This window comes from Pimephales promelas, chromosome 20 (genome assembly GCF_988280905.1).
Source record: "Pimephales promelas chromosome 20, fPimPro1.hap1.1, whole genome shotgun sequence".
In the NCBI taxonomy this organism is placed as follows: Eukaryota; Metazoa; Chordata; class Actinopteri; order Cypriniformes; family Leuciscidae; genus Pimephales; species Pimephales promelas.
This window is the reverse complement of record NC_142788.1, coordinates 26326064-26353014: the sequence shown is the minus strand read 5'-3', so window position 1 is coordinate 26353014 and position 26951 is coordinate 26326064. Positions and strand designations below refer to the sequence as shown.

At 36.7% G+C, this 26951-nt stretch overlaps 3 protein-coding genes across 3 annotated transcripts; all 3 read right to left on the bottom strand.

Moving 5' to 3' along the window:
• Nucleotides 1–1304: 1304 nt before the first annotated feature.
• Nucleotides 1305–18031, bottom strand: hoxc8a (homeobox C8a). The gene is made up of 3 exons (XM_039652457.2): nucleotides 17811–18031; nucleotides 4384–4783; nucleotides 1305–2983 (listed from the first exon to the last, which is right to left on the bottom strand). Exons 1-3 carry the CDS (start codon nucleotides 17847–17849, stop codon nucleotides 2667–2669), a joined length of 756 nt encoding a protein of 251 aa, XP_039508391.2. The 5' UTR covers nucleotides 17850–18031; the 3' UTR covers nucleotides 1305–2666.
• Nucleotides 6694–10935, bottom strand: hoxc9a (homeobox C9a). The gene is made up of 2 exons (XM_039652456.2): nucleotides 10178–10935; nucleotides 6694–9142 (listed from the first exon to the last, which is right to left on the bottom strand). Exons 1-2 carry the CDS (start codon nucleotides 10743–10745, stop codon nucleotides 8898–8900), a joined length of 813 nt encoding a protein of 270 aa, XP_039508390.1. The 5' UTR covers nucleotides 10746–10935; the 3' UTR covers nucleotides 6694–8897.
• A 307-nt stretch (nucleotides 18032–18338) lies between the features above and the next one.
• hoxc10a (homeobox C10a) lies at nucleotides 18339–21592 on the bottom strand. Its single transcript, XM_039652452.2, has 2 exons — nucleotides 20767–21592; nucleotides 18339–19123 (listed from the first exon to the last, which is right to left on the bottom strand). The coding sequence occupies exons 1-2, from the start codon at nucleotides 21509–21511 to the stop codon at nucleotides 18849–18851; spliced, it is 1020 nt and encodes a 339-aa protein (XP_039508386.2). The 5' UTR covers nucleotides 21512–21592; the 3' UTR covers nucleotides 18339–18848.
• Between the last annotated feature and the right edge of the window lie 5359 nt (nucleotides 21593–26951).

The following is a 26951-nucleotide window of genomic DNA, read 5'->3' as shown; positions in this document are numbered from 1 at the left end:
GCGGCTGCTTTATTGGGCACTAGACTACTGTTATGACCTGCCATTAAAAGTTGTAAAAGAGACAACACTTTTGAACACTCGCACATAAGGTAGGCCACACTAGGCTTTTAATGGCGATAGTGATATTTTAATACTTTTAAAGGCATTTTAAATGTCGAAGCATTATCATAAACCTGCATTAAACACATATTTGTAGCTAATTAGATTTCTCCCGTGCTACGGTGTGTTGCATATTCTTCTTTGTGTTGTGTGCTAAAAGAATGCAATGGAAGGCACATGTAAATATTGCTCTTGAATCCTTTCCTTTCAATGGAAGTCTTTGAATAAGAAAAGTGTTGGAATTGATAATATTATAGCTCGCGTGTCCTGTCTTCTGTCTTCAGTAAACATCCAAAGTTGCACTAGCCTTTGCACAAGTCTTTTAATTTTAAATTGCATTTTTTTGTTGTAGATAAAGTATGAAAGAGTATTCCTCGTCAATGGAACAGAAGGTTCGAGTTTTGGTGTACAACAAATTAGTCTGTTTGCTGGACAAGAGAAGACTGTCAATTTTGTTAAAAAATAAAAAAAGAGTAGAGTGCTTTGTTAAGGGAACACTTTTGCAAGATTTCAGTAACCTTCGTCAGTGATTCATTCTAGAAAATCCTCTCAATGTCTTCTAGCAAGACCGAGACCTGCGACTTATCCTCTTATGTTTCCCAGTGTTGTTATTTTGCTTTGAGTAAATCTTCTAAGCAAAATAATTTTTACTTTTAAAAAGATTCTTTATCTTTGACAAAAAATAACTTGAGCGAATCACACACAGTGCCATAATTTGGAAATGTTAGGTACGGATGTAGGCTGAATATGTTTTGTGAGGTGGAATTGTAAAAAATGAATAATTGAAACTGAGAATTTTTTTCTCAGATTATGTTTAAATTTTACATATATTAAGTACCTGACAATAAAACAACAATTGCATGATAACGGCATGATATTTATTTGCACAATTTAGTTATACTATAATTTATGCACAAAGTCTGACTGTAGTTGATCACGCCATTCTGCTTGGACTGATACCATTTTATTAAACGGGAATTCCGAAAAACAGCCGTTGATTATTTGCTAGAGAGATTGAGAGTTGCTTTGTTTTTTTGTTATGTAGAGACAATATTTCAAAGCTTGAAAAGTTTTAAATTATAAAAACAGATAATAGCCTAATTGTGAAATATTGTTGTTGGATTTGCCGTTTCAAACACCCCACAGACATGAAATATATAGCCTACTATGAAAAGATATTAAGTGTTGTATTTGTCGTATTTAACATGTAAAAGAAGCAGATGTTGGTGTTTAAGGAATTCAGTATCATGTCAACAAGTGGATTCAGGCAAAAGAATAAATGAGACGTGATAGAATGAGCCATCTTGTTTATTCTTCTGTTGATTTCAACAATGGCGTGGACACACACGAATTTGTCTATATTCACACGAGGAACACAAGTAAAACGAGCATATTGATAACAGCAAGATATTACAAGACGTACATGAAGGTTATACTCAGTGCAATTCAAAATCTACGCTATAACACCAGCACGAAAAAATGACTCTCTTTCCTCAGATAAGGTAGGGTAGTAATTAACGTGTTCATCTACACATAATGTGCATTTTCTATAGGCAGTTTAAGTTGTTGGGGGAAATGTCTAAATAATTTCAACAAAGCAGCATGTAGAATAAATGAATAATTCATTCTTGCAAGCAAAACTTTGTTTTTAAGGTAGTGCCGTGGTACAATCTTTCATATAAGATTGGCTTTGAGCTATTGGTGTCTTCCAAAGACTTCAAAAAAAGCTCGATAATCATAATACGTGATTAAAAGGGTAAGTTACATAACTTAGTTTTAATACTACAAAACAAGATACTATGAAATCTCTAGGTAGAAATGTATATTGCAAATTTCCCATGATTAGGTAGCTTCTTTCGAGATTTTCAACGATTGTAATCTCTGGTGAGACCAATAAAATAATCGAAAAAATACAAACTGTAGCCTGGCTCACTCACATAGAATAACAATAAAAAACAGTTAGGTAATCGATAAAGTATGTAATACAGAATGCATTTTCTACACTTGCCATCCCCTTTCTCAGTACACGTAGCACTAATGCAATATTGCCATATTCGGATTGCAGAAATAGTGTTACACCGAATACATAATCTATTCCTCTGTCAATTTGATTCGTAATGTCAGCATGTTGTGGCTTGATTTTATATACAAGACCAACCGTTTTTAAAAGTGACAAGCTGATGCAATCATTTCAGTATTTTAATTGGTTGCATCTTAGTCATTTTTATCCCCCAGACATCCTCATCAAATATGAAATAATTGTTAAACTCCGTTAAATGCTTGTCATGCTGCGTACATTTCCCTAAATAAAACATTGTGTTCCTGTTAGTTTATCAATTTGTCAAATAAACAGATCCACTTTTCGCTAATGGTAAAAGTCCCCGTGTGTTGGTAAAAAAATGCTTCTTTTTTTCTTTGGGCAGGTTTCAGGGTACTTTTGTATGCAGGGGGATTTTCTCACTTTTTGACCCAACTGTTTGTAATAAAATTGGCGCGTCTTCCTTTTCATGGCCCATTCGCGAGACCTCTTCAAAATCTGCCATATAACCATAAAAAAGACCATAAAATCACTCCTTGCTTTCCTCTTTCTCTTCCGTTTCCTTGTCTTCTCCTTCCTCCACCTCAGCGTCCTCGTTGGCCTCTTCTTCGGCCTCTGCTTCAGCCTCTCCTCTCTGGCCCGGAAATTTGTCTTTGTTATTTTCTTTTTTCCACTTCATTCGGCGATTCTGAAACCAGATCTTCACCTGCCGTTCGGTTAAGCTCAGCGCATGGGACACTTCAATCCGGCGCTTGCGCGTGAGGTATGGGTTGAAGAGGAACTCTTTCTCCAGCTCAAGAGTCTGGTAGCGGCTGTATGTCTGCCTTCCATTGCGTCTCCCAGGAGCTTTGGAGTGAAACAAAAATATCTGTCAATTGCATGTCTCCAGTGCTTCGCTCTCTTTTCATTTAGGCTACATATCCTGATAGTTAAAGGAAACATAAATTGCTATGAATGTCTATTTATATGTGTAGATAAAAACGAATAAACAGTTCAATTGTTTACAAATGTAATTTTCTTCTTTTTTTTTTCCAAACACACATCCATACACACATATCTCAACTCATAGCACAGGACAAATTCTGGCACACATCACATTGTGTGTGTGTGTTGTGTCATAGCGTGCCTTAAGGTCTACTGTCATCATTAAGATTTGTCAGAAGATATTCAGGTAGGCTATGTCAAGTGTGGGCAGTCATTGTTGTTTTTAGAAGGAATTAAACTTACACGCTTCTATATAATGGCGTTTCTAGTAGATGTACATTTCTTCCATAAATTCAGTGTTTCTATGTTTGAGTTACACAACGGCTTTAATTCAGGTCAGTAACGCACAGAATTTCATAATCTGATCCGCGGGAGCACATACACACACACACACACACACACAAACAGGCAGGCAGGCAGGCAGACAGACAGACAAACAGACAAACACACACACACACACGCAGGCTGGCAGGCAGACAGACAGACAGAGACAGGCACACACACACATACACACACACACACACACACACTCTCTCTCTCTCTCTCTCTCTCGCACACACACACACACACACAGGTTTTCATATTATCTATCATTTGGACAAAATAAATAGACTGAAAACCTTTCCTCATTCAGGTTCATTACCAGTTAGTTTTAAATTAAAGTAGGCAAATAGATTTCAAAGCACTTCAAATACACTCGTCATTTGTATTTAGTAAAGGTTTTCTTTTAAAATATAATTTGACAGACAATTATACTGAAACTATTTTTGACTAGCCTAACTATTGACCTTCAGATTTTAATTAAGGAAACGCAAACCAATGGAAACAATCGAACAGCGTTAATTTAAATCAAAATAATTATTTGACACTAGCTTTTGCTAACCTAGTGTTTACCACTACACATTACAAACACGAATCTTTACTCGTTCCTTAAGTCATCACAAAGGTGGTTAGACAGGTGTGCATATCTAACTACAGCGAGAATAATCTGAATCCATCCAGCTCTGTCTACACAATTTAGCCAACACTATATGTTCGTTTCATAAATAAACATAATGGTACAGTAAGGAGAGCAAATACGAAACGCTACAGTGCCTATAATTAAGTGCAATTTCGCAACCTGAAAAACATAACCCACCTGTGTTTTGATCTGTGTTTATGAACACTGCACACTCTTGACACACTGACGCAGTCACACAGACACACACACACACACACACACGCAGTGATTGAACAGAATGTGAAATAGTAAGTGTTCTAACCGTGAGGCCGCATCCATGGGAACATGAGGCTCGGAGAGGTGTTCTGACTTAAGTGGCCTTGTCCTTCTCCAGGGTTAGTGCTATTGGACGATTTACAGTCTGGGTATTGCGCTAAACTGGCCTCTTGCTGGGTACCATAAAGCGGTTGCCTTGGAAGGGCTTCATATCCATAAAATTTCGTAGCGTCTCCGTGACATGCCAATGCACAGGGGTTCTGTTGATAACCAGGGTTGGAGATACCTGTGGTTCCGTGATGGAAAAAGTCCTGTACGTGATGCGACGGGTGTTGAAACCCCGGCGCAGCTGCTCCATGTCCGTACACGAGCGTGTGGCTTCGGGCAACGCTCTGTGGAAACCTGCAGTCGTAGTAAGTGGGCTCTAATGATTCGCCGGCTTTGTACTTGGAAAAAAGAGGGTTAACAAAATAAGAGCTCATGTTTATCTAGCATTAAAAAGAGATAAAATCAAGTCTCCTCTCTAAATGGTGGCAACCTATTGCAGTTTCAAATGGCATGCAACGCAGACAGAGCAACCGGAACTAGATGGAGAAATGCTGCCCCTTCGGACAATCTGAGGCAGCTCCCACTTCAGATCCTCTCGCTTAGTCTCTCTCTCTCTATATCGCCAGCCTTTTCCTTTAGCAACCTCAAATCATGGCGCGCACGGTGGATGTGTGTTAAGGTTAAAGCTGGCTAGCTCCGACGGCTCAGTCACAAGCTCGTACTTTTTTTTTTGCCTCCCACCAGCCACCCCCACTACAATGAGACCCCTCACCCCCTCCCCCCTCCTTGTCCCCTACACCCCACCCTTTGGCTCCTCATCTTTCCAAAGCGTCCACAGGCGTCTACCTTGAGGGGGAAACATAGTTGTATGTGTTTTTTTTATTGAATAAAAACGGCTGCACGTATTAAATGAATGAATCACTGAAGTTTTGAATGGCTTCTATAGAACATATCCGCAGGTTACTGCAGCTTCGAACTGGCCGTATACAGGTTAGTCATGCGGACGTTGAAACAATTTCTCTGGTATTTCGTTTGGGATATAACTGTATCATTTCCTTTCAAAAGGCCATATACGCTATGATTACACATCCATTATGATAGGTTTACAAGGTTGCGTATCGAGCCATAACCCCATAACCCACAGCCATAACAAGTTTACGAACATTACGAAGAAACGGCTACAACGATTGACACTGTCTACCGGCTAAAACGCTAATTTATAATCACAATGGAAAATATTGTAACACTATTATGATGAAATGTTATTATTGTTATTATTATTAGTATTATTATTATTGCTGCTGCTATATTTAAAGTTTGTGACGAGTAATTGTGACTCCTACATTGATTATTTGTGTTAGACTGCTAACACACACACACACACGCTTCTCTTGGCCCTCCTAAACCATACTAAAAGTTGTAAATCTGCCGCACTGACACAATAAAATTGCGCAATAGATGCCTCGTTATTTTACTGGACACATTAATGGCTTGTTGTTTATTTCGGCTGTGCTCATTTAAAGTCCTTCCCAAAATATGAGCATGTGGTTTCGAGTCGTTACTTGACAATTTTTACACTTCGCTGCTAAACGGGAAAGGCACACACAGGAAATTTATAGACATCTCACAGTCTATAAAGATGCAGATTCTGGGCCATTGTCTCAGTTACAGTAACAAATAGTGGAGTAGGCTATATATATATATTTGTAACGGAAAAAAATCAATAGTTAAAATATAGACTAGTAGCCTAATTAAGTAAGTAATTGTATATCTTTTCAGATTAAAAAAAAATCGAACATATAAAACATAGCCCATTATTATAACATTGACGTAATCGATTGTTTTTATTGTAATAATAATAATTATTAGGCTATATTTATAACAACAACAACAATACATTTAACACGAATTTTCAAAAGTAGGCTTTACTGTTTGAAAGGGATTATAAAATCATAATAATTATAATCGGGATACGGTAGGCTATTATTAAAGGCCCCGATTACTGATTAATCAATGTCATCTTTAAAGCGTCATATGCGAGAATGTCGAACAAGTTCCACAGACAAACATGCCTTCTAGAACATAAAAAAGTGTCCACAAATGAAAAAATAAATGGAAATCATATCGGCGAGATTTGTAAACCTAATCTCACATGAGACTGAAATGCTGTGACGATTTCCCAGTGCCTTCAATAAATTATGTCAGCTACGGCAACATAAAAACCGACAATGTATGCGCTTTTCAAAGCATCAGTGAATTACGGATTTGACAAAACAAAAGACAGGGAGAGTGGGAGAGTGGGGAAAAGACCGTAGCACGAAGATTCAAGGCAACATAAAATTACTAAATACAAAAATTATAAAACAAACAATTGTTTCACGAATATGTTAAATAGCCTATGGTGTGAATGTAAACTTTAATACTTTAGCGTGCTGACTTTTTTTTTTAGCTATAATTGTGATTAACAACAGAAGGCCCTTCTCTCAGCACTTTACTTGAAGCACTCCCAGGATTTAGCAACCCAAAATGCGTTAACTGTGAGTCAATAGCGCCATCTAGCGTGCTTAGGGGTAACTTTTACAAATGATCATTGACAAATGATCACTGGCAAAACACACAGTTATCCAAATTAATTAGGACAATGACAGAAAGCCCATTTGAATGCACCTGTAGCCTCTTGGAAACATTTGACTGTGAAAACACAAAACACTCTTAGTAGTACCGAATACATGATTTAAAGCCGTACAGCACCAGTATGAACACTGTAAATTAGCTTTACAAGCATGTGTTAAGTGAAAACTAAGCTTTTCAGTTTAGCGCCATTTAAAGGCTTGGAGTGAGTTCTGAATGCATTTTGTTGTGTCTGGTGGATTGCATTTGCCTGTAGTTTGCCCCAAAGACTATATGGCTCTGCAAATCTCTTTGGTCCACCAACGTCCATTAAACCATAAAGTAATTTAGCCCAGACGTCTAGCCAGTTAGCCAGGTAGGCTTTGTTCGTCTGCATCTGAGACAAACACCACCAAGCCCCAACAGGGTTGTAAAACTAGCATTTTTGTTTTAAGCCGGAAACGTGGTCGATCCGGCTTTGAAATCACCGCATCCTGTTCGTATTGTTAAGGCCCACAAAAAGGCAATTTCAGTCCAGCGTAGCACGCTAAACATATGAATTTTAATTATACCACAACTGCTACTCGTAGCCTAGCCTATATAAATAAGAAAATAATAACATCAGATGATTTTAAGATTACGCCTGTGCGGTTACTGACAGTAGGCCAAGTTAAGAGGGGTGAAAATACAAAGGTGCACTGAAACAATTTAGTCATAAATAAAGAACGCTCAGATTACAGGACAGGTCGTTTTAAAAGATTTAAACTTAAGGTCATACCCCAAAAACGCGGAGTCTACATTGACTTAAAACCCCTTTTTACCGAGTCCCTCGACCTGATTAATTTAAACAAAAAAGCCATTATTGTTGAAATTTATATTTTTAATTGATATTGTTGTTGACATTTCCATAAAAATGTGTGTGTGTTTTGTGGCTCTGACACGTTATCTGTAGGCCTACTACAGATTGAAATCTTTTTCTTGAATTTTTCCTCCGAAAATTGTCATATATTGTCGCACAAATTAAACTACAATAATAATAATGAAACTGTTTGTTTTTATTTAAACGTCAAAATAATATTCAATTTAAAAATAAGGAAAAGGTTGCAATTAAATACAAAAATATGAGTAGCCTATAAGGCACGGCTGAGGCCTTAACACAGGCTTTTTAGTATGTTTTTTTTTTTTTTTTGATTTGTTAATTTGAGATTTCGACTGTTACACACTTGTGCACTTACTCCATCCTGGAAACTTTTCACATGGGAACACTGTGTGTGTTGGCCAAATAACTGGATTGCATAAACTTAACTAATTCATGAAAGCTATTCGCTGAAAATATATGTCGTCATTGTGCGGTCAAATTAATGAAATGAGACACAAAAGTCATATTAACATGGTTGTAGGCTATATATTTGGATATATATACAATCTATATTGAAACTCATTTACAGTTTAAAGAATGTAAAACACACAAACAGGTACATCATAAACAAACTAAGCACATCGACGCAAACACGTATATTATTAACTACAGAACTGTTATTCTTTATAAAATACTCGGCTGTGAAACCTCCTAAAAATAATGTAAGCATAGAAAAGAAACAACCACGTAGATAGCATAAATTAGGAAATTGAAAATAAAGTTCAAGTATTTTCTCTCTGAAACTTCGGACCACTTTTTATGTGTTTGTGAGTAAAGAAACGTTATGTAAATCCAAACTACAATATTCAATCCAGCATGGTAAAATTACGCTTATATTAAATCATACATCACCATTTTTTCAAAGGATATCCATATAGGATATTTGTTTTCTCTGTTCCTGTTATAGGCCGCAACTGTTAAGACTCGTGATGATACTAAATTATGGTTTTCCTTCAGTCTGTGTCCGATTAATGACTTTTGGTCTATTGTTCTTTACTGTCGTTTTTTTCCTTGTTCATTTTCTTCATCTTCATCCGTCGGTTCTGGAACCAGATTTTGACTTGTCGCTCCGTTAGGTTCAGCACCCTTGCTACCTCATATCGCCGGTCTCTTGTGAGGTACATATTAAATAAAAATTCCTTTTCGAGTTCGAGTGTTTGATACTTGGTGTATGGACAACGCTTCTTTCGAGTTGAGCGCGCATGGATCCAGTTTGCCACAGGATTATCTGAAAAACAACGCATAAAAGTATGATTAGGTGCTGCTGTAAACAAATACGCTGAGATTATTATTGATCCAAGTCTTTTCTTTCTTGACAGCCATAACTTAATGCATTATGAAATGTAGCACCTAACAACACTTCTCATTGGCAAGATTAATCTTCAATTAAATGATCAGGCTTTATACGTGTAAATAAAAAATCATTTCATATGAAGTCCCCCTATCTCGGTCTATTTGAAATAGCTTCGCCAAACTCTTAGGAGAGAGAAATGGCGCTGTAAACTAGTGAATGTATCTAGGCCTATTTGCTTTATAGGCCCATAAAAAAAGCAAAGGCTTGTGACTCAAGCCTTCACAAGCCTATGCTCAAAGTTCTGCTATGCAGTGAATGCACAGTGAACATTCCACGTGCTGTTTATCGATTTAAAAGCTAGGTTTAATTTTATTTTTAAATATGTAAATTACGTTTAATTGAATAGTTCAAAACGGTTTTACGTTTTTAATTAGACACTTCAGTAGGAATGTTGTAATAAGCTCCATGACAAGTAGCCTGCAACTCAAGACAAGCAATATTGGTATTTTAAGGTTATAATAAAACATATACAGTTGAAACCCAAAATTAGATCTACGAATTGTTAATTTGTATGGTTAATACGCATCCTCGCTTTTTAAACGCATGAATTATTATTGAGCCAACGCAAGGCTAAAATGATACATTTCCACATTAAACAAAACACAGCATAACAGTAACATATTAGAATTAATGATAATGATAATGGTATACGGCTATTTGTAAACATCACATGCTACCTTCTTCTGCTAGACTTGGCTTTTTAGGAGACCGTTTTATAGCTCGTTTTACAACCCAATCCTATGGCGTTTGTCATCAGTGGATAGCCCCAAAGCAGACTTGAGTCGGCCGAGAGGATGAAAGAGTATAGAACTTGGTTTTACGACGGACAACAGCCAACCACCAAGCAAACGCAATAAACTGAGAAGCATCCCATATACCCGGTTGTAAACAAGAATAGCACTAACTTACTTGGGTCTAATTCAGCCTTGTCGTCTTTGTGCTTCCCGGAAGACAGAGTCTCCGTCTCAGGCGATGGTGTGTTCTGCTGCTTTTCTCTAATGTCGACGGCGGAGCAGTACAGATAATCCGTGTAATTGCGTCCGTTCGAGCCCAAAGTGTCCCCAGTACGGGGATCCTGGAAGGTGTCGGGCTTCAGTCCGTAGTGCCTGCTATTCCCTGCATATCCTGGAAAAGACACGGTACCGGGGATAGGCTCCAGCCAAGTGCGAACGTACCTTGAGTCTGTGCCTAGGTGAGGTTGGTGAGTGTATGGATGGTAAACCACTGACGACTGGGAGTGAACAGGGGCCCACGAGGTAGTAAAGACGGGTGGTTTCGGGGCAAAACTGCAGGACGGGTAATCCGCGCATTCCGGTACCAGAGTCGGCGGTCGTGAGCTGGAGGATATCGGACCAGTAGCTGTGAAACGACTCGCCAGAACATCCTCGCTCTCATGGTTGATCAAGGAATCCACATAATAATTACTTATGGGACCCGTAGCCGACATGGCGATGTTTCCCTTCTCTTTTACATGCATCCGATTATTATATGGAGTGTATGTGTACTTTTTTTATCTGACCGTAGAACAATCAAGACAGGTAATTATTTCAGAAAGCTTCCCCAGCTGGGATTGGACGCCTAAGGAACACGTGATTGCATTTACCCCCTGAAAAACTGCACTGCAGATCAATGCGCGCTCTCTCCTGGAACAGCAATGCACTTCGAGCTTGCAGTAGGTTGCTTAATACTAATATTGTCTTTTTACATAAAGCATAAAGATTATGCGTTTCTAATATTATGATGCAACTTTGTTATTTGTAGCCTTACAGAGCAGCAGTGTGTGTTAAGGGGTTTTTAAAGGGCACTATTTGTTTGTGTAATCAATCTATGTCGAGGGAATGCTACTGTCCTGTGGCTAGCCTTGTGCGCATCCCTCACTGAACAATGTTATTTATTAAAACAATTAGAAAAAAAGAAAAGACTGTACATTTTTTTCTCAGTTTCACTATTAATTATATATAATTGGAACGGACCCAATGGATTCATTTTGACAAATAAACGGCTCCTGTGCTGTCTAGAGGGTTGTTTTTATGCACTGAAGTCCTATTTTCCACTAGTTTCAAATAAATACAATTGGGATATCCCTCGTAAAATGGAGTTTTAAACAAATCGGGGCGATGGGAATAGTAAGACGCCCGAAAACGCACCACAACTGCGGCTGTATTCGTCAAGTGGTCGTGCATGCTTTTATGTCCTTCAATAAATTTTTACGAGGACCATTTGATTGTTCATAAACGTGTCGTTAATAAAACTGCAGTTGAGTTCCTGGTATAACGTAAAACCAACACTTCGCTTGTGAAAGAAGTCTCTTCAAACCTCTGTAGGCTACAAGAAGAAAGACGAGTGACTGTTCACAAACAGCATTAAAAATGCATATGAGAGAAAGATTTTAAAACGCTTATTAAAATAGCAATTTCATTGGGATATTTTTGAAAAGGCAAATGTATATCACATTCTACATTTTGCAAATTCTATACAGCCTATACTTCCCTTTCTTTACATTTTTTTTGTTCATTTATTTAAGTGTTTTTTTGCGATTCTATCGCACTTAATTCTAGATGTTGTAATACGAGGCAAATAGTCTTGTTAACTGAAAATAAAATTATACTAAACTGAAAGGAATGTGAAATAATTGTGAGTATATTTTTTTCCGAATCATTAAGTTTTGTAATTTCGAATTATGAATACTGACGCAAACATAAACAAAACATAGGCTATAGCCTATTTTTTTCTTCAAATCATTCAAAACTTTAACGCCACACTCTTGTCGTGTAGAAAATAACACAGTTTCAACATTGTATTAAATATATAAGTCATTATATTTCAGATTAAAATTTTCTTCTAAGTAAATTGCGAAATTTGGAAATATAGCTATTGATTTTTGTCTGCAGTCATTGTCAGTGTTAGGCCTTGTATGAAACCGGCCACATGAGGTCAGGCTTTTTTACCGCCCTGTTTTCTGTGGGAACACCAGACATTGTCAAAATATATGCACACACCAATAACATAACAATACGCCGACTCTTACTCTTGTATCACAAATATTAAATCATATGTCATATTTGTTAACAGAGACTCGACCCAAAGTAATGAGTGCCATCAATGTAGGCTACTATTTTCATTTGTAAAACAACTTATGCTATTGATTCAACAAAACAACTAAAATCAAAAGAAAGCAAAATATAGCCTACTGAATTTATGCATCCATACCGTTCCCTTTAATAATTATGTGTTTTATAGAAAGGCGTGGCAGCTTGATTACGGCGTGAATCAGATTCCCTCTATAATTGCAATAGACCGCAGAACAAATATAATTTGATAGCCATACTCTGTACAAAAGTGAAAGTAAAATAGTAGGCTATGTAAGTGTTTTAATAATTTATAGCCTTGAAGGGAGGCTGCAGCTTATCAATGCATCTAATAAAATTCTGAGAATAATTACACTGTGGCATGTACAAAAACAAATGTATGTAATATAAAACGTTCCTTAAACACATTTGTAAATCACGGCATCATATCTAGCCTATAGCTTATAAAACCTTTATCTTTTTTTCCGATGGCGTGGTACCTGATCTTAAAGTCTTAGTTCACACTGTTGTTAGCTTACGTTTATTTTTAAAAGAATGTCTTATGTTGTTTTAATGTTGTAATGATGCATGCATAACGCTATTTGTTTGTAAGCAATAAATGTTGTTTTTAAATACATAAAGCATTATCAAAATAAAACGTTTAATTGTTTGGCTGTTCTATGTCTTTGAAATTTCTAACTGGAATTGTAAAGTTATATCTATAATTTCTTTCCGGTGGGATATATAGGCTATTTATATTTTAACATTGATTCGGTGAATAACAAGTATGTTTTTTTTTCTCACAATATATCAGATTCATATAAACAGAATAGCAATTTTACTACGCTCTCTCAATGGAGCGATGAGGTATAATTTATAACGAGATATTCTCTATGTGGTCGCATTTATTTATACAGTACATTTATTGATAACGACCTTGTGATTTAACAGTGTAGAAATCTGCACAATAGTATTCGCTGCAGTCTTGGCACTGAAGCTGCAGGGTGACTCAGGATAAAACTGAGATACGAGCTCACTCTCTTCTATCCATCCTTAGGTTTATCTTTTAGAACATCACAGACCTTATACACATTAGCCAATAATAGACGTCTTTAAGATACTGAAATTCACAAAATAGCATATCTAACATATAGCAATTTAAGGAGCAATTTCTTGATTAGGCTATCTACAAGCAGCTGGTTATTCACCAACACATAATCCCACAATAAAGCATTTAGTCTCGTGACTAAAAAACAAGGTAGCTTCATAATATAAAAATACCACTTTCTTGTATTGGCATAACTGAATCATTTTAATTGATTTTAAGTTGTCATTAAACACATCAGAGTACTGTCCTTTCTCAGACTACAACAGCACGGCAGCATCATTGCTAATACAATTTGATTTACGGGAATCTCTCAACATTAATCTCCAGCTTCCAATCTGTTTTAGTACTAGTATAGCTGGAAAAAAAACAAACAAAAAAACAGCACACCTAAAAGTCAGGATCAGGTTAAAAACGAATATATATTTTTTTCATAGTTTATTTCAAACGCTAGCATACCGCCAATGCGCCTAAAAATACAATTGTGTTTTATTCACACACAACGGTGTTAAAAGACAGAGATCATGGATATCAGTGCAGGACTTTCTGAAAATCATCCCACATAACTTCAATATGTTATATAGCAAATAAGGTCATGAATAAAAAAAAAATGTTTTTGTTTGTTTTAGTCTTTTAGCTTTTAAACGACCTTAAGTGCGCCATGGTCAACGTGAACATCACAATACACGTTTGGGTGTCATCCTTTTTTACTATTATGTGTCAGATATCTTTGTATTAATTCACGGGAGACGGGAGGATACAAAATAAAGCAAAACGTTCACAGTTTATCAGTGTATCTACAGAACCGGTAGACACTACACTAGTATTATAAGCAGGCACTAGTATTATATAAGTATGCTATCATATAATTGTTTCCGGAAAGCAGTTCAAATGTTTAAAATTTTAGTCAAAAAACTATTTAAATTAATATAGCCTGTATTGAGTTAGTGCTTGTGTGCAAGTGAAAACAGCAGCAAATATAAAATATATAATATATATATATATATATATATATATATATGAAGAGTTCAGATGCAAAAGCCTCTAAATGCCATTTGAAATTTTCTTCTTTAATGATAATTTTTATCAAGCTTGTATATTTAAGTTCAGTAATTTCACTTAAATGGCAATGATAATTACCTAATAATTGTTATTTAAGTGAAATTACTGAACTTAAATATACAAGTTTGATAAAAATCATCATTAAAGAAGAAAATTTCAAATGGCATTTAGAGGCTTTTGCATCTGAACTCTTCATATATATATATATATATATATATATATATATATATATATATATATATATATATATATATATATATATATATATATTTGTGGGTATAAGATTACATTTATTTGTGTTGCAGAGAGACGAGTAAAATACCTTTATTTAGCAAAACTTGCTTTGGATTGGAAACTCTTTGAGCAATCCAACCTGTTCCGGACAAACTCGTAACATACCATGTAGAAAATGAGGGTATACAGTGTATAGCTGCATAAAAAAAATATATAATTTACATTAATTCTGTCGAATTGTAAAAGTGTGCTTATACTGGCCTTTAGGTTTACAAACTAAAATAATATCAATCAAAAGAACAACGTAAATCAACAGATAATCAATATCCTCATTCAAGCCCACTGAAAATAAGCAGCTACCATAATCTGTGTTAAATTCTCGTCTCAGGCTCTGTGTGTGGACATCTATTCAAATGTTTACATCACAGGGGTAGGCCATTGCTAATGCTACAGACAGGCCTAATGCGGAATGTGTCACACATACAGTACTATGCTTCTAAATGCAAGTCAATAATTCAACATATTATATATATATATATATATATATATATATATATATATACACTGAGCAAGAGGTGTTTTGATGTCTACCAATCCTTAGACTGTTTGAGGATATTGCAGCTATATCCGCATGCTCGGCGGCAATGTCCTGTGGGGCTATTACGCGTGCTGTAAACTCTTTGTTGGTGACGCATTCCAGAGGAGAACCCCATTCACTCAACTGAATGAAAATGACTTTGGATTCCAGACTGTCTCCTCCCGTCGCAAAACAGCTGAAGGAAGGGGAGGGGGTTAAGAAAACAAGCATATCTGGTGAAATCCAAAGACTATACTCTCCCAGGAAAAAGGACAAGTATAGGCTAACTGATGAGGCCCTTTCCAACTAACAACTTTCCCAAAAACATTACCTCAACTCGTTTAGCCACATGTTATTTATATGGGAGGCATTCTGTCCTTACTGTACAGTGCAAATAAAGTCATAGCAAAAATATACTGAAATTTCCCGATTCATGATTTGGAGTAACCCACCAATTAAAAAAAAATTATGATACATCTTATTTAATTTTTAATTGCTATTATTAGAAATATGCAAGTTTCAAAAACAGTTTCTTCCAGACATTAATCAAAATGCACATTAACTGCCTAAAAAGCTTGTTCTCTTTCTCTGCCTTTCCAACATGTCTCATGAAAGTGGGTCTATACCACGAATGTCATTTCTCGTGCCATTTATACGCCAAATTTATTTGTTTTTGTTTTTTGCGTGCATATTTCTGTCTCTACTAAAGCATCGTATACTAAAATGTTTTACTAATTCATAAATGTAAATGTAGAAATAACTCAAAAATTTAGAATTAATATGATGATTATACATTTCAGACAAGCTGTGACAAGCTACAGTGTGTGTGTAGGCCTATCATATTTTACTAACGATTTTTTTTAAAGGTCTGATATGGAAGAAGAATATTAATATCCGTGAATGAACCACACAGGTTCACTGTTTATAGAGCACGGAAGTAACAGGTCAAACATTTTGCCTTGGATGTCACAGTAATTCTGCTGTGGCAACGCTTTTTAACGTTTAGCATGTTGCTATACTGGCCAATGGTACTGCTCATGTTGCTGCTGTGTCTGTTATAGCAAGTGTTTAAACGTTGTTATACAAATGCAATTTTGCTATTTGAGCCAGGCTGTTTATAGCTTAAAAATTGTGTGGTTGGGTTGGGTTGACCCACATGTGGGTGGAAAGTAATCTGGCACTATTTCAAAACAAATATCAAGAGATTTTGTAATTGTTGGGTCACGTTTCCCAGAGTACAAAGTCAAAGCAGACAAAGTGGGTAAAATTTGTAAAGGCGATTAGTGTCATACACATAAACACAATTATAATTAACTGCATGGAAAGAAATTCATAGCTGATCAATTTAAATAATTAATAGCTGGAAAAATAATCTGCACTTTTTCCGTGTCCGTCAGTCCACAATTTCTCTGTTTCTGTATGTAATTTCTTTGCTAGCATCTCAGCCACTGACATTTCTACTGTTAAAAAGTGGCTAAAACACTTTGGGCCATATATTGGGATAAAAGAATAAGCCATAGTAAGGAACAGTCTAAGTTTGCACCATAATGTTAACGGTCCTTTCTCCCTCTGAGAGTCTAAATTCTCTTTTACAGCCCGACACACAAAGGCGAGCAAAAGAGAAAAAGAGCCCGCTGTGGCTATAATCGTTCAGTTCATTTACAATGCCATTTGCGGAAACTTCATTGCACTGGGTGTAATTTAACGGCAATTGTCGCCCTTGATGAAGACGAACTGACGTAATCAAGGCAGTTTCTTGTTGTCGAGCCAGGAAGCCAATCCCAACAACATGAAACTACCTAAACCACGCACCAGCCGCGCGTAACGGCGTTATCCACAGGAGGAGACATACAACAAACTCTGCACAGATAAGTAAGGATTTTATTCCATTCCTCAGAGCCTCGAGCGCTAATTTAATCAAACCTCGTGTGTTGTTTTTCTATATCATTAGACGAGACCATGACTTTTGGGTAGTTTTAAGTTTTAAACAAAAAAAAAAACGAACACCAATTGACATTTCTATAAACCAGAAGGCCTATTGCTATTGCTAAAAAAAATTCTAACCCATTGACAAATTACTAGCATGCAATAAGTTCAGATGTTCAAAAAGAATTAATCTGCCAAATGAGTTTCCTGTTGCTTCTTTTCAGAGCTAAACGCACCTGTGAACAAATTGTTAAAACAAACAAAAAAAAAATTGTTGTAAAAAGATTGCCCTTTAGAGGGACTGAAAATAGTTGAAATTAATTTATAACACATAATGTTGGCATAAGCAGATCTCCACAACTTTAACTTGTGTTTGGAAGTTGCATGTGGCACATTATCCACAACAGCACTCTCTTAACAACAACTGTCAGAAGCACAGAGAGCAACGTCCACTTGTCAAGAAATGCGCTTATAACAAAGCTGCTATCCATGCCAGCGCGTAAGAGTATCCAAAAAAGCCTCTCTAAGCTCAATAGAGGGGAGGGGGAAACAAGGAAAACGTTATCCTACCTTGAACGTTCTGCACACGGTCTGATTAGCGTCGCTCATATGATCCACTCATTCATTCACCGCTGCTGTAGTTCTTTCATTCTTCCGTGGTCAGTCCATCGTATCATAGCGTTCCATAACTCCATAATGAAAGGTTCCTGGTTCCAAAACAGCCAGGCAGCCCGCAGAGCGCGTCAGTGAGGCCAGCACATTGCAGTCCCGAGTATGTGAATTAGCCCTCCTCCACTCACCTTTTAATGCATCTTTACTGCAGCAGCACATTATATTTGCAGATCATAAAATCCACCCCCAGCGCTTTCCAGGACCGTCATGACATTACAATTTTATGACCTTGACTTACTGTGGTCACCTGGATAATATTTAAATCAACGTTATGGGTCTTCCACTCATACTGAAAGTGCTATGCACTTTCTCTTTCTGCCTCTCTTCCCTATCTTCACCCAACATTTCTGTCATCAGAATACAGGAGAAAATATGCAAGGGGAAGGACATACCAGGACATAATATTTTCCCACCCCCTGTTTTATTTTTCAGCCTCTCGAGTTAAACATCATATTGACAAATACACGTCAAGAACAAAGCATGCAAAATACAGGGTGCGCGATGTATATTAGCCTACACGCGCACTGACAGCAAACAAATTAAGCTAAGACATCCAAATAGAAATCTCGCTTTTATATTCTGTGTTAATGGCTTTCAAAATTACAAATCTGCCACGAATATTTTGCACCAAGCATCCTTTTCTTCCGCCACTGTCATATTTACAATTATTCAGTTCTGTTCCACAATGATAAATTAGACGCGGGTGGAATTGTAATTTAAATGTAATATTGTTTGCAGGATGTTCCAGTTCCTTTGAAATGAAAGTCATGGGCCTTTGCTATTTTATATTTGCATGTGTGAATGTGAGTCTGTGAATGAAAAGGAATAAATGCGAGATGGGGAAAAGAGATTTAAAAAATAGAGAGGGTTTGAACGTGGGGCGCGCGAGAAAATATGCATTTTTATGATTCCTTCTTCTGTCTGTTTCTTACGCCCTCAGTTGAAGCTATAGCCTGTTAGCTCTCGGACGCGACTTTCTCTGTTGAGCTTCTTTAGCTTCATCCTTCTGTTTTGGAACCAGATCTTGACCTGTCTGTCTGTGAGGTTGATACTCTTGCTGATCTCCAGACGGCGCTCTCGAGTCAAGTACATGTTGAACAAGAACTCCTTCTCCAGCTCAAGTGTCTGATACTTTGTGTAAGGGCATCTCTTCTTGCGTCCACTTTTCGCTTTTAGCCAGTTCCCCGTTGTTTTTTCCAATTTAGCCTCGTCTGCACAAGAAAACAAGAGAGAGAGAGAGAGAGAGAGAGAGAGAGAGAGAGAGAGAGAGAGAGAGAGAGAGAGAGAGAGAGAGAGAGAGAGAGAGAGAGAGAGAGATAGGTATGACTGCGAGATAACAGAACTGCATGGGGCGCTGCAGGTCCTCGATTATGTTATATGTTATTTAGTTTAGTTTGATTTCGTTGTTGTTTTGTTTGTTTTTACAAAAAATATTCATATTTATATATTATTTTTTTTTTCAGAATAAAAGTTATGCTCAATTTATTGTGCTAAAGGTCTATTATCTAATGGTTTCATCTACACTCTAAAAAATGCTGGGTTGTTTTAACCCAATTTTGGGTCAAATATGGACAAACCCGAAATGTTGGGTTAAAAATGTAATGTAAAAATTTAACCCAACGGCTGGGTTAGTCCATATTTGACCCAAAGTTGGGTTAAAACAACCCAGCATTTTTTAGAGTGTAAGCTGGCCTTTTTCTTATGCAGTGATGCCGTGTCCCTCAATTTAACATAGGCTATCTGACATTTTTTTTATGCAAATAAAATATTATCTATATATGTATACTAACTTGGACGAACTACATTTCCAATTTTACAAGATCATTTGTATGATTTCATTAGGTCATGGGCCTGCATTTTGAATACGAATAGAAACGTCACCCACCAAGACAAAAACAATGATAACCATACAATACAATGCAAATAATATAAAGCAATATAACAAATATTTATTTTCCTTATTTAACTTTTTTGGGGCTTAATTATCTCGTTAGATTAACTAAACAAATTAGCCTATAAAAAAAAGATCAGATGGAAGTATGAATAAGTGTGTTATTACTGAAGATTTCAGAAATTTTCATAGACTATATGCCTACTTACCAAACATTACTGACATTTTATTACGAAAAAATACAAAAACAACATTATAAAATAAGCGCTAGACATGTCCAAATAATTAAACGTTTAAAACATTTTAATTAGATATTATTTACTTAGGTAGACGGCTATTGTTTTTTTTTTTCGTTAAACGCAAACCAGTTTTTGAGCAAATATTTACCAATATCATCAAGAAATCATGTAGTCATTTATGATCCTTTATTTAAACCTTTATATATGTATTTATATATAATAACAGAAAATATTTCAATATATATTGTGACATGCGGGGAAATTTTCACTTCTACACTATTGCGGGCAGAACTACAACACACTGGAGTGTAAATAAAAATTGAATTCAATTAAATTTACCTGATAAGTGTGAACTGTTTTGTTTTGTTATGCTGTGCTTGGATGGATGTATTGTAGAGCGCACTTTAACACCGCGTGAAGTGATCCAGTTTATATCAATGCCAAGACCCATTTTTATTTTTTTAACAGTGTTAAATGCCGTTTCATTTTTTAAGCACACATAATACTGTTTAACAGACGAAGATCCAATCTGGGCCTGTAAGAAAAGGGGCTAAACAGTCGACAAAAAGGTCTGCTATTTTGACGTGCAACTTGGTTGTCAGTTCACATGTTGGCTAAAAGCAAGCGCGCTATTATTGTGTGTGTGTGTGTGTGTGTGTGTGTGTGTGTGTGTGTGTGTGTTTGTTTGTGTGGCAGAGAGAGAGAGCGAATAATTAGTTATCACCTTTCAATTCGCTTTCGGAATCATCAGTACAACTGTCTATTTTTGCGACATTCTCCTCTTTTCTAGCCTGTCTCTGATCCGTGTCGTCTTCCTGCGTACTCCCTCCCTTGTCTTCTGGGTCCTGCCTTGCCTTGCTGCTTTTGATAAATGAATCTGCTGCTAGTGCTTCAACAGGCGTGGATATTCTGGGAATTGGGTTAAAGTCCGAGCCGAACTCATCTCTTCCATGGTGGCCCCTTTCACTGGCGTACACCTGGCTCTGTCGGAAATAATCGGGGGTGGAGACGGCGCTTTGATTCGGGTGGCTGTTATTGTCTCCCAGACGGATGTAGGTGGATTTCTCAGCGGACTCCTTGGCGCTGTCGATATCAGGCTGGTAAAGACAAGGAATCGCTTCCTCTTTCACATTGCTGGCTGGAAAGGAACATGGGTGCAAAGGCTGGGCAACAGGTTGTGAGCCTCTGTAAGTTTTAGAGCCTGCGATCCAAGCGTCCCGCTGCGACAGGTAATGTGAGTGCTGGTAACTGCTGAGATGCATCCCATTCGGCTGCAAGTCATCACGTTTGGAGAGAGGGGTACCAACAATACCAAAACTACCCATCATGGAGCAACCATATTCTGCAGACGGTTGCATATACATTCCAGAGTTAGTTGAATAGCTCTCACCTCTGAACGGAGATGTTCCTCCCACCAGCGAGTCCATCAGGAATGTGTTGTTGGCTGCCACGTTGTTCGGGCATGACATTTTGCAACTTGGCTCGTTTTTCTTTTGATTCAAAACAATCTCCTTTATGCCGAAGAGGATAAGGACAGTAGGACGCTGACATATTTTGGGGGGTCGAAAAATATCAGCAACATAATTATGGATTCAAGGCGCTTTGTCATGTGATTTTCAGACCAATAGGGTTTTGAAAGTGGCCTTGATGCGCCAGACCGTCTTGACGTCACTGGGGTCAAGTTGTTGAATATACGTGGTACAACATGGAGCAATGGCGCCATCTAGCCGATTTTCACGGACAAGGAAACCAACAACAGAACAAAGAACAATCGTCTTCAGATATAGTTGGCTTATACGTGGCTTATGCGTCTGCAAAAGAAAAATAGAGAGAGGCAAGTAAACTAAACACTTCATGGAAATCAATGGCAAATTTCACAAGATTAGACAATATAGACTAGAGGATGGTTACACACTTTTACATGTCTGCACAGGCTCCGTTTTAAAAATGAACAACCAATTTTATAGAATAAGGACGTTGTTGACATGTTCTGTAAATGTTCCTGTCTCTCGACAAACACTACTTAATCCATTCTTTGTTATTTTCGCTCTTTTACAAACTCAATCAGGGGGATCAATTACATATTAATTAAATTAACTACTTGTTTATGTTTTAGTTTTTTGTTGTTGTTTGTTTTGTTTTTTGAAAGATGACTGCTTAGGTTTTCCCCATTTTCTATTTCTGTGTAATTGACGTTAATGTAGGCCTAATATAAAACACGAGGAACCAATGATTCATTTAGAAAATCCAAAAGGCGACAATAGCACACTATATATTTTTAAATTGTACAGAAATGCTCATACATTTATACATACGACTAAATGTTTAAATGAATTTGTGATCTTCAACGCTGCATAAAAAGCAAAGAGAAAACTTTAAATAATTAAAAGTGAATAACGTGCTCTGAATTGTGTATCTCAGCCAGTTTATTTAGCCTATTTAGCCGTGTTGATTTTTTCTCTCACAGGCACTTAATTATACAGGCTAATAGCCGTATAAACCTGGTGTTTATTTGGTACATTTTCCTCTAAGTTTTTTGTCAAACGGGTGTAGGCTATATTTGTGTTTTTGGATCCAACCAAATTTCCTCTGATTCCTTGTAATATAGGCTACACACGATACATAAATGTTTTCCGAATTTAGCACATGTTTTAATTTAGGGAAAGGGTAAAATGACACAATTCGTGTTTGACAAGTTAATTATTTTTTGCCGTTTTACCAAGCTGCATCGACTCGAGGGAAATTAAAAAAAAAACGCTACTGTGGAAAAACGTGTAAACATTAGGCCTACGTATTTTATGTAGGGTACTCTGTTTAGGTTATTTTTAGTGTTGCTTAAATTTCATCTTAAACATCTGTATTAACCCCTTGGACTTGAATGATCTTTTCTATGTTTACTGGCCAATGCATTTCTCAACGAGGCCAGACCCCGCTAAAAACACGGGGCGTTGTTTTGATTGGTCTGTTCACTTGTCTGTCACTCAGCCTTTTAAGAAAAACAGATACATTCTCTCGTGACAGAATATAAATGTATAGAGTTTATTCAGTGCGTTACAGGATCTGGTCTTTTATGTACACTAATATGTTTTAACATTATATTTTACTTATATATAAATCCATATATTAAAGCACTTTTCTAAATGAAATGCACATTATTCAAAGGGATTAATAACCTGTGTTCGAAAATATGCATCTATAAATGTGTGTGTGTGTGTATATATATATATATATATATATATATATATATATATATATATATATATATTATAAATCTGAGACTGTTTGTAATTGTCTTCAACTTATATAATTTGTATTGTATAATTGCATATCAGGTATAATTGTAAGTAGGCCTATCGGAATTGCAAGTTTTCAACTGAAATTTAAAAATGTGTCAATGAATTACAGGTCATGCTGCGCAGTGACTTTCTGATTCCAGATGTCGTGACAATGAAAACGTATTCGAGAAGTTGCCTACATTAACTAATTTAAATTGTAGTAAGTATTGTTCAATATAATATTATGTTTCGACGACTATTATGTCTAAAAACAACGAGAGTCAAATGTAAAATGCCTGTACATTATGGATTATTATGGACAGATGTATATTATTTAAGCGTAATGTATTTTTAGTGTTGCAGCGAGAGTACTTTCTTAAAAAAGCTATTGAGCAAATGTACCATTAAACTGTATTTACTTACTGTGGACTGAAATTTGTAACGTCATTGTCTCAATGTAAGTAAAGAGCGTGATCAAATGTTTTTTGTCTCTTTTTTCAGAACAGCTTATTTCATAGGATGAAAAGGTCAACAACGAATCAAAATTACAAAAAATACGATGAAACTGAACTGGTCTATATGCTATTTGAATGATCTTCTTTTCTTTTTGATTGCGTGAATGCCGAAAAGAAAACATGGAAGGCTTAGATGTTTTTAAGAGTATTCTCAAACATTGCATTTTCTTCTATTGACGTTTGTAAGACTAGTTTTAAATGTCGACATGCTGCTGCTGTTACTGTTAAACAGAAAAGGTGAATCCCATTTTCTTTAGGGGCTATATCACACAGAATATTGAATTGCAAAACAAATTAAATAATGCCAAAAGTGTGTGTAAAAGAAAAAAATAGGAACATTTTTTTCACACACACAAACGCACACAAAACACTTTATTTTTTCATTTTTATATATTTGAACAAATAAATGTTTTTGAGCAGGTATTGATTTCTGATCATTTTTTAAGGGTCATTACATGCACTGTGCTGTAAATTGAGCTAAAATGGCACAGAATAGTCGTCAAAACAACTTTGGAAAATGAAACAACACATCCAATTTCACCACCTAGGCCTCTACGTAAGTCTGTAACGGCCTTGAAACGAGTAAAACAGACTAGGATATTCCGTGCTTTTTTGGGATCTAAAACCACTCATAAAACATATTTCCTATTTAAAGAGACCCGCTTTTTAACCGTTTCCCCTCACCAAACTGGCGTCCAGCCGCAGAAGTATATGGCAATTTATGGTTGATGCATGTAACGTTTTAAAGACATTTATAAATCAGAGAGGGGTAATCGGAAAGCACATCAGCATTATATTAAATTTTAATATCACGAAAGACCAAACAAATGACTCGTGGGCACCAGTGGCGATTGTATTTACAGCTTTTCATCACATACAGGAGAGCGGAAGTAAGTATAAGCGTTCAATGAGTGTTAATAGGCTCTGTCCAAAGTACGCAACTGTACGGCTTGCAGTAATCTTTCAGACCACACATATTGGAAACTGTTGTCACTCCCAACATTTTATAAAAATCTGGTGCCAAAAACGTTTGTTTTTTTCTTCTTCTTCATGTTATTGGAAACCTGAGTGTTATTTGTCAAATGGGACAATTGAGCATAGGCATAACGGAAACTATGTCAGAAACTGAGTCTTGACATTCTTTTGATATTTTTTATGCAAATATGTTAGTTTAACTTTGTAAAATAAAATTGACATATGCTTCGAATAGATCATGCTGCATGATGGTGACTTAAAAGTAAAAATTGAATCCGGGTAGTATTTACATCCAGTGGTAACTCAGTCCACAGTCATTATGCTGATGTCTCCGAAGCCTCCGCCATTTTCCTTGTTGCCAACTAGAGCGGCTTCGAAAGTGTTCCATTTCGCTCTTACTTTCCGTTTAGCTGATATAACGCTACTGTATTCTTAACAATTACCACATCCACTCAACGTCTTACAACAAAATCAATTTGTTTTGGAAAGTCGCATTCATGAATTGAATCAACCCACAACACGAAATGAAGATTTTATACTAATCATTGTTCAAAAGTATGCATGCGCCGATTGTATTGGTTTGGTGGCGACATGTCTCCCGCGTTTGATAGGTGGACAGTCCAAGTTAGTGCTTCTCAGTCTGTGACGACGCAAGAGAATGGAATTCAGCAAATTAACTACGTCACTGAGCCAGGGCCAAGGTTGGTGGGTGTGACAAGAAGACAAGCCTTCCAGCCTTGATCCTTGGCTATGCCCCCACCCGCCATTTCTCTCCAACAGTTCTACAAGCGAAGATCAGTGGCAAAGTATCATCTGTACTAACACATCACACACACATGTAACAAGTCACCACATTGGGAATTTACAAAGGAACAAACGCGTTGAGTTTTAATACAATTAAATTTGTTTAAATCTCAACAATAAATCAGTACATAATTCAGCCCGCAAGGGACCTCCCTCCGTTTTCGATTCAGGTTCAAGCATCAATGCATATTTAGTCCGATCTCAGATTTAAATCTGTCAGAAATCTATTTCCTGTTACCCGGGAAAAGTCACAAGCAAGCAAGCTTAAATGGTCAAGAACATGCCAAAATGTCATGAAAATATTTCAAGCATGAAAATATTACATTTTACAGAGACAATAAAGCGCATTTAATGGGAGTGCTAAAACTGGAAAAGTTACCTGCTGTAGTTTAATGTGAGAGGTCAAAGTGTTGCTTCTTAGACATTCCTTGGTCCTTTCCCACTTGCGCTGATTGGTTCTGTTCTGTTCACCACGTTTCCTGACAAAAGGGGCTCCTTGATTCCACTTTATTACAATAGGTTAAAGGTGAAGGCCTTGACATTATTGAAGTTCAAAGACAACTTTTAATTATATATTTTTTCTCCATTCGCATAACTGCACACTTGCACGCCTTATGAGCTAACACCACATGTTGTGACACAATCCATGTAGTGTGATCACATAAAAAACTGCACATGGGGACAACATGCAATACCAATATCTCACCTCTGTTGGGTTTGTCAAGATGCATGCAACTCAGCTTCTTCTGAACAGATTATTCCGTGTGGGCGATGTCGTTTGATGGTTTTTTTGCACTTATAGACAATAAGGATTCATTTTTAAACGTCTCAGTTTTTTTGTCCTAGCAGCCGGACTTTCTTGTTTACTATTTACTGCGGAAGTGAACACCATTCCCCTCGAACAGACGGTGCAATTAAGTCAGAAAAAGGCAATTTAGAGCCCTGACTTTATTGCAGTGTCTAGACTACAAGAGTGGCGATTCCATTTAGAAGGTACTAAAAGTCGTTACCGAAATGCTCTCTACATTTTTGACGTGATCAAGAGCAATTTCATGCATCCCTTTCTTAGTCACTTTAGACAAATACACACATCCCTAAAATTCCCTAAATGTTAAATATTTTGATATTTACCAGTTTTCATTGAAAAACAACCGATATAGATACATATCGATACACTTGAACGAACGTGTGGAGGGCAGACGACACACAGATAGAGACAGAGCAAGAGAAAGGTATAGAAAGTGAGCTTTCATTGCTTGGCAGTGGTCAGTTTATTGTATCTTCTCTCAGATCTCTGTTTTTACTGCAGTGTTGTTATACACATTCCCAAAATTTGTACT

Bases quoted from the DNA above. Each gene is read 5' to 3' on its own strand.
- hoxc8a (XM_039652457.2), bottom strand. From the start codon at position 17,849: ATGAGCGACGCTAATCAGACCGTGTGCAGAACGTTCAAG. The intron at 4,784-17,810 runs GTAGGATAACGT...CTTTTTTCCAAG, and splicing joins CCGTGTGCAGAACGTTCAAG to TACAAAGCCGGCGAATCATT. The intron at 2,984-4,383 runs GTTAGAACACTT...TTCACTCCAAAG, and splicing joins CCCATGGATGCGGCCTCACG to CTCCTGGGAGACGCAATGGA.
- hoxc9a (XM_039652456.2), bottom strand. From the start codon at position 10,745: ATGCATGTAAAAGAGAAGGGAAACATCGCCATGTCGGCTACGGGTCCC. The intron at 9,143-10,177 runs GTAAGTTAGTGC...GTTGTTTTTCAG, and splicing joins CAAGGCTGAATTAGACCCAA to ATAATCCTGTGGCAAACTGG.
- hoxc10a (XM_039652452.2), bottom strand. From the start codon at position 21,511: ATGTCATGCCCGAACAACGTGGCAGCCAACAACACATTCCTGATGGAC. The intron at 19,124-20,766 runs GTGATAACTAAT...TTTCTTGTGCAG, and splicing joins TTCCGAAAGCGAATTGAAAG to ACGAGGCTAAATTGGAAAAA.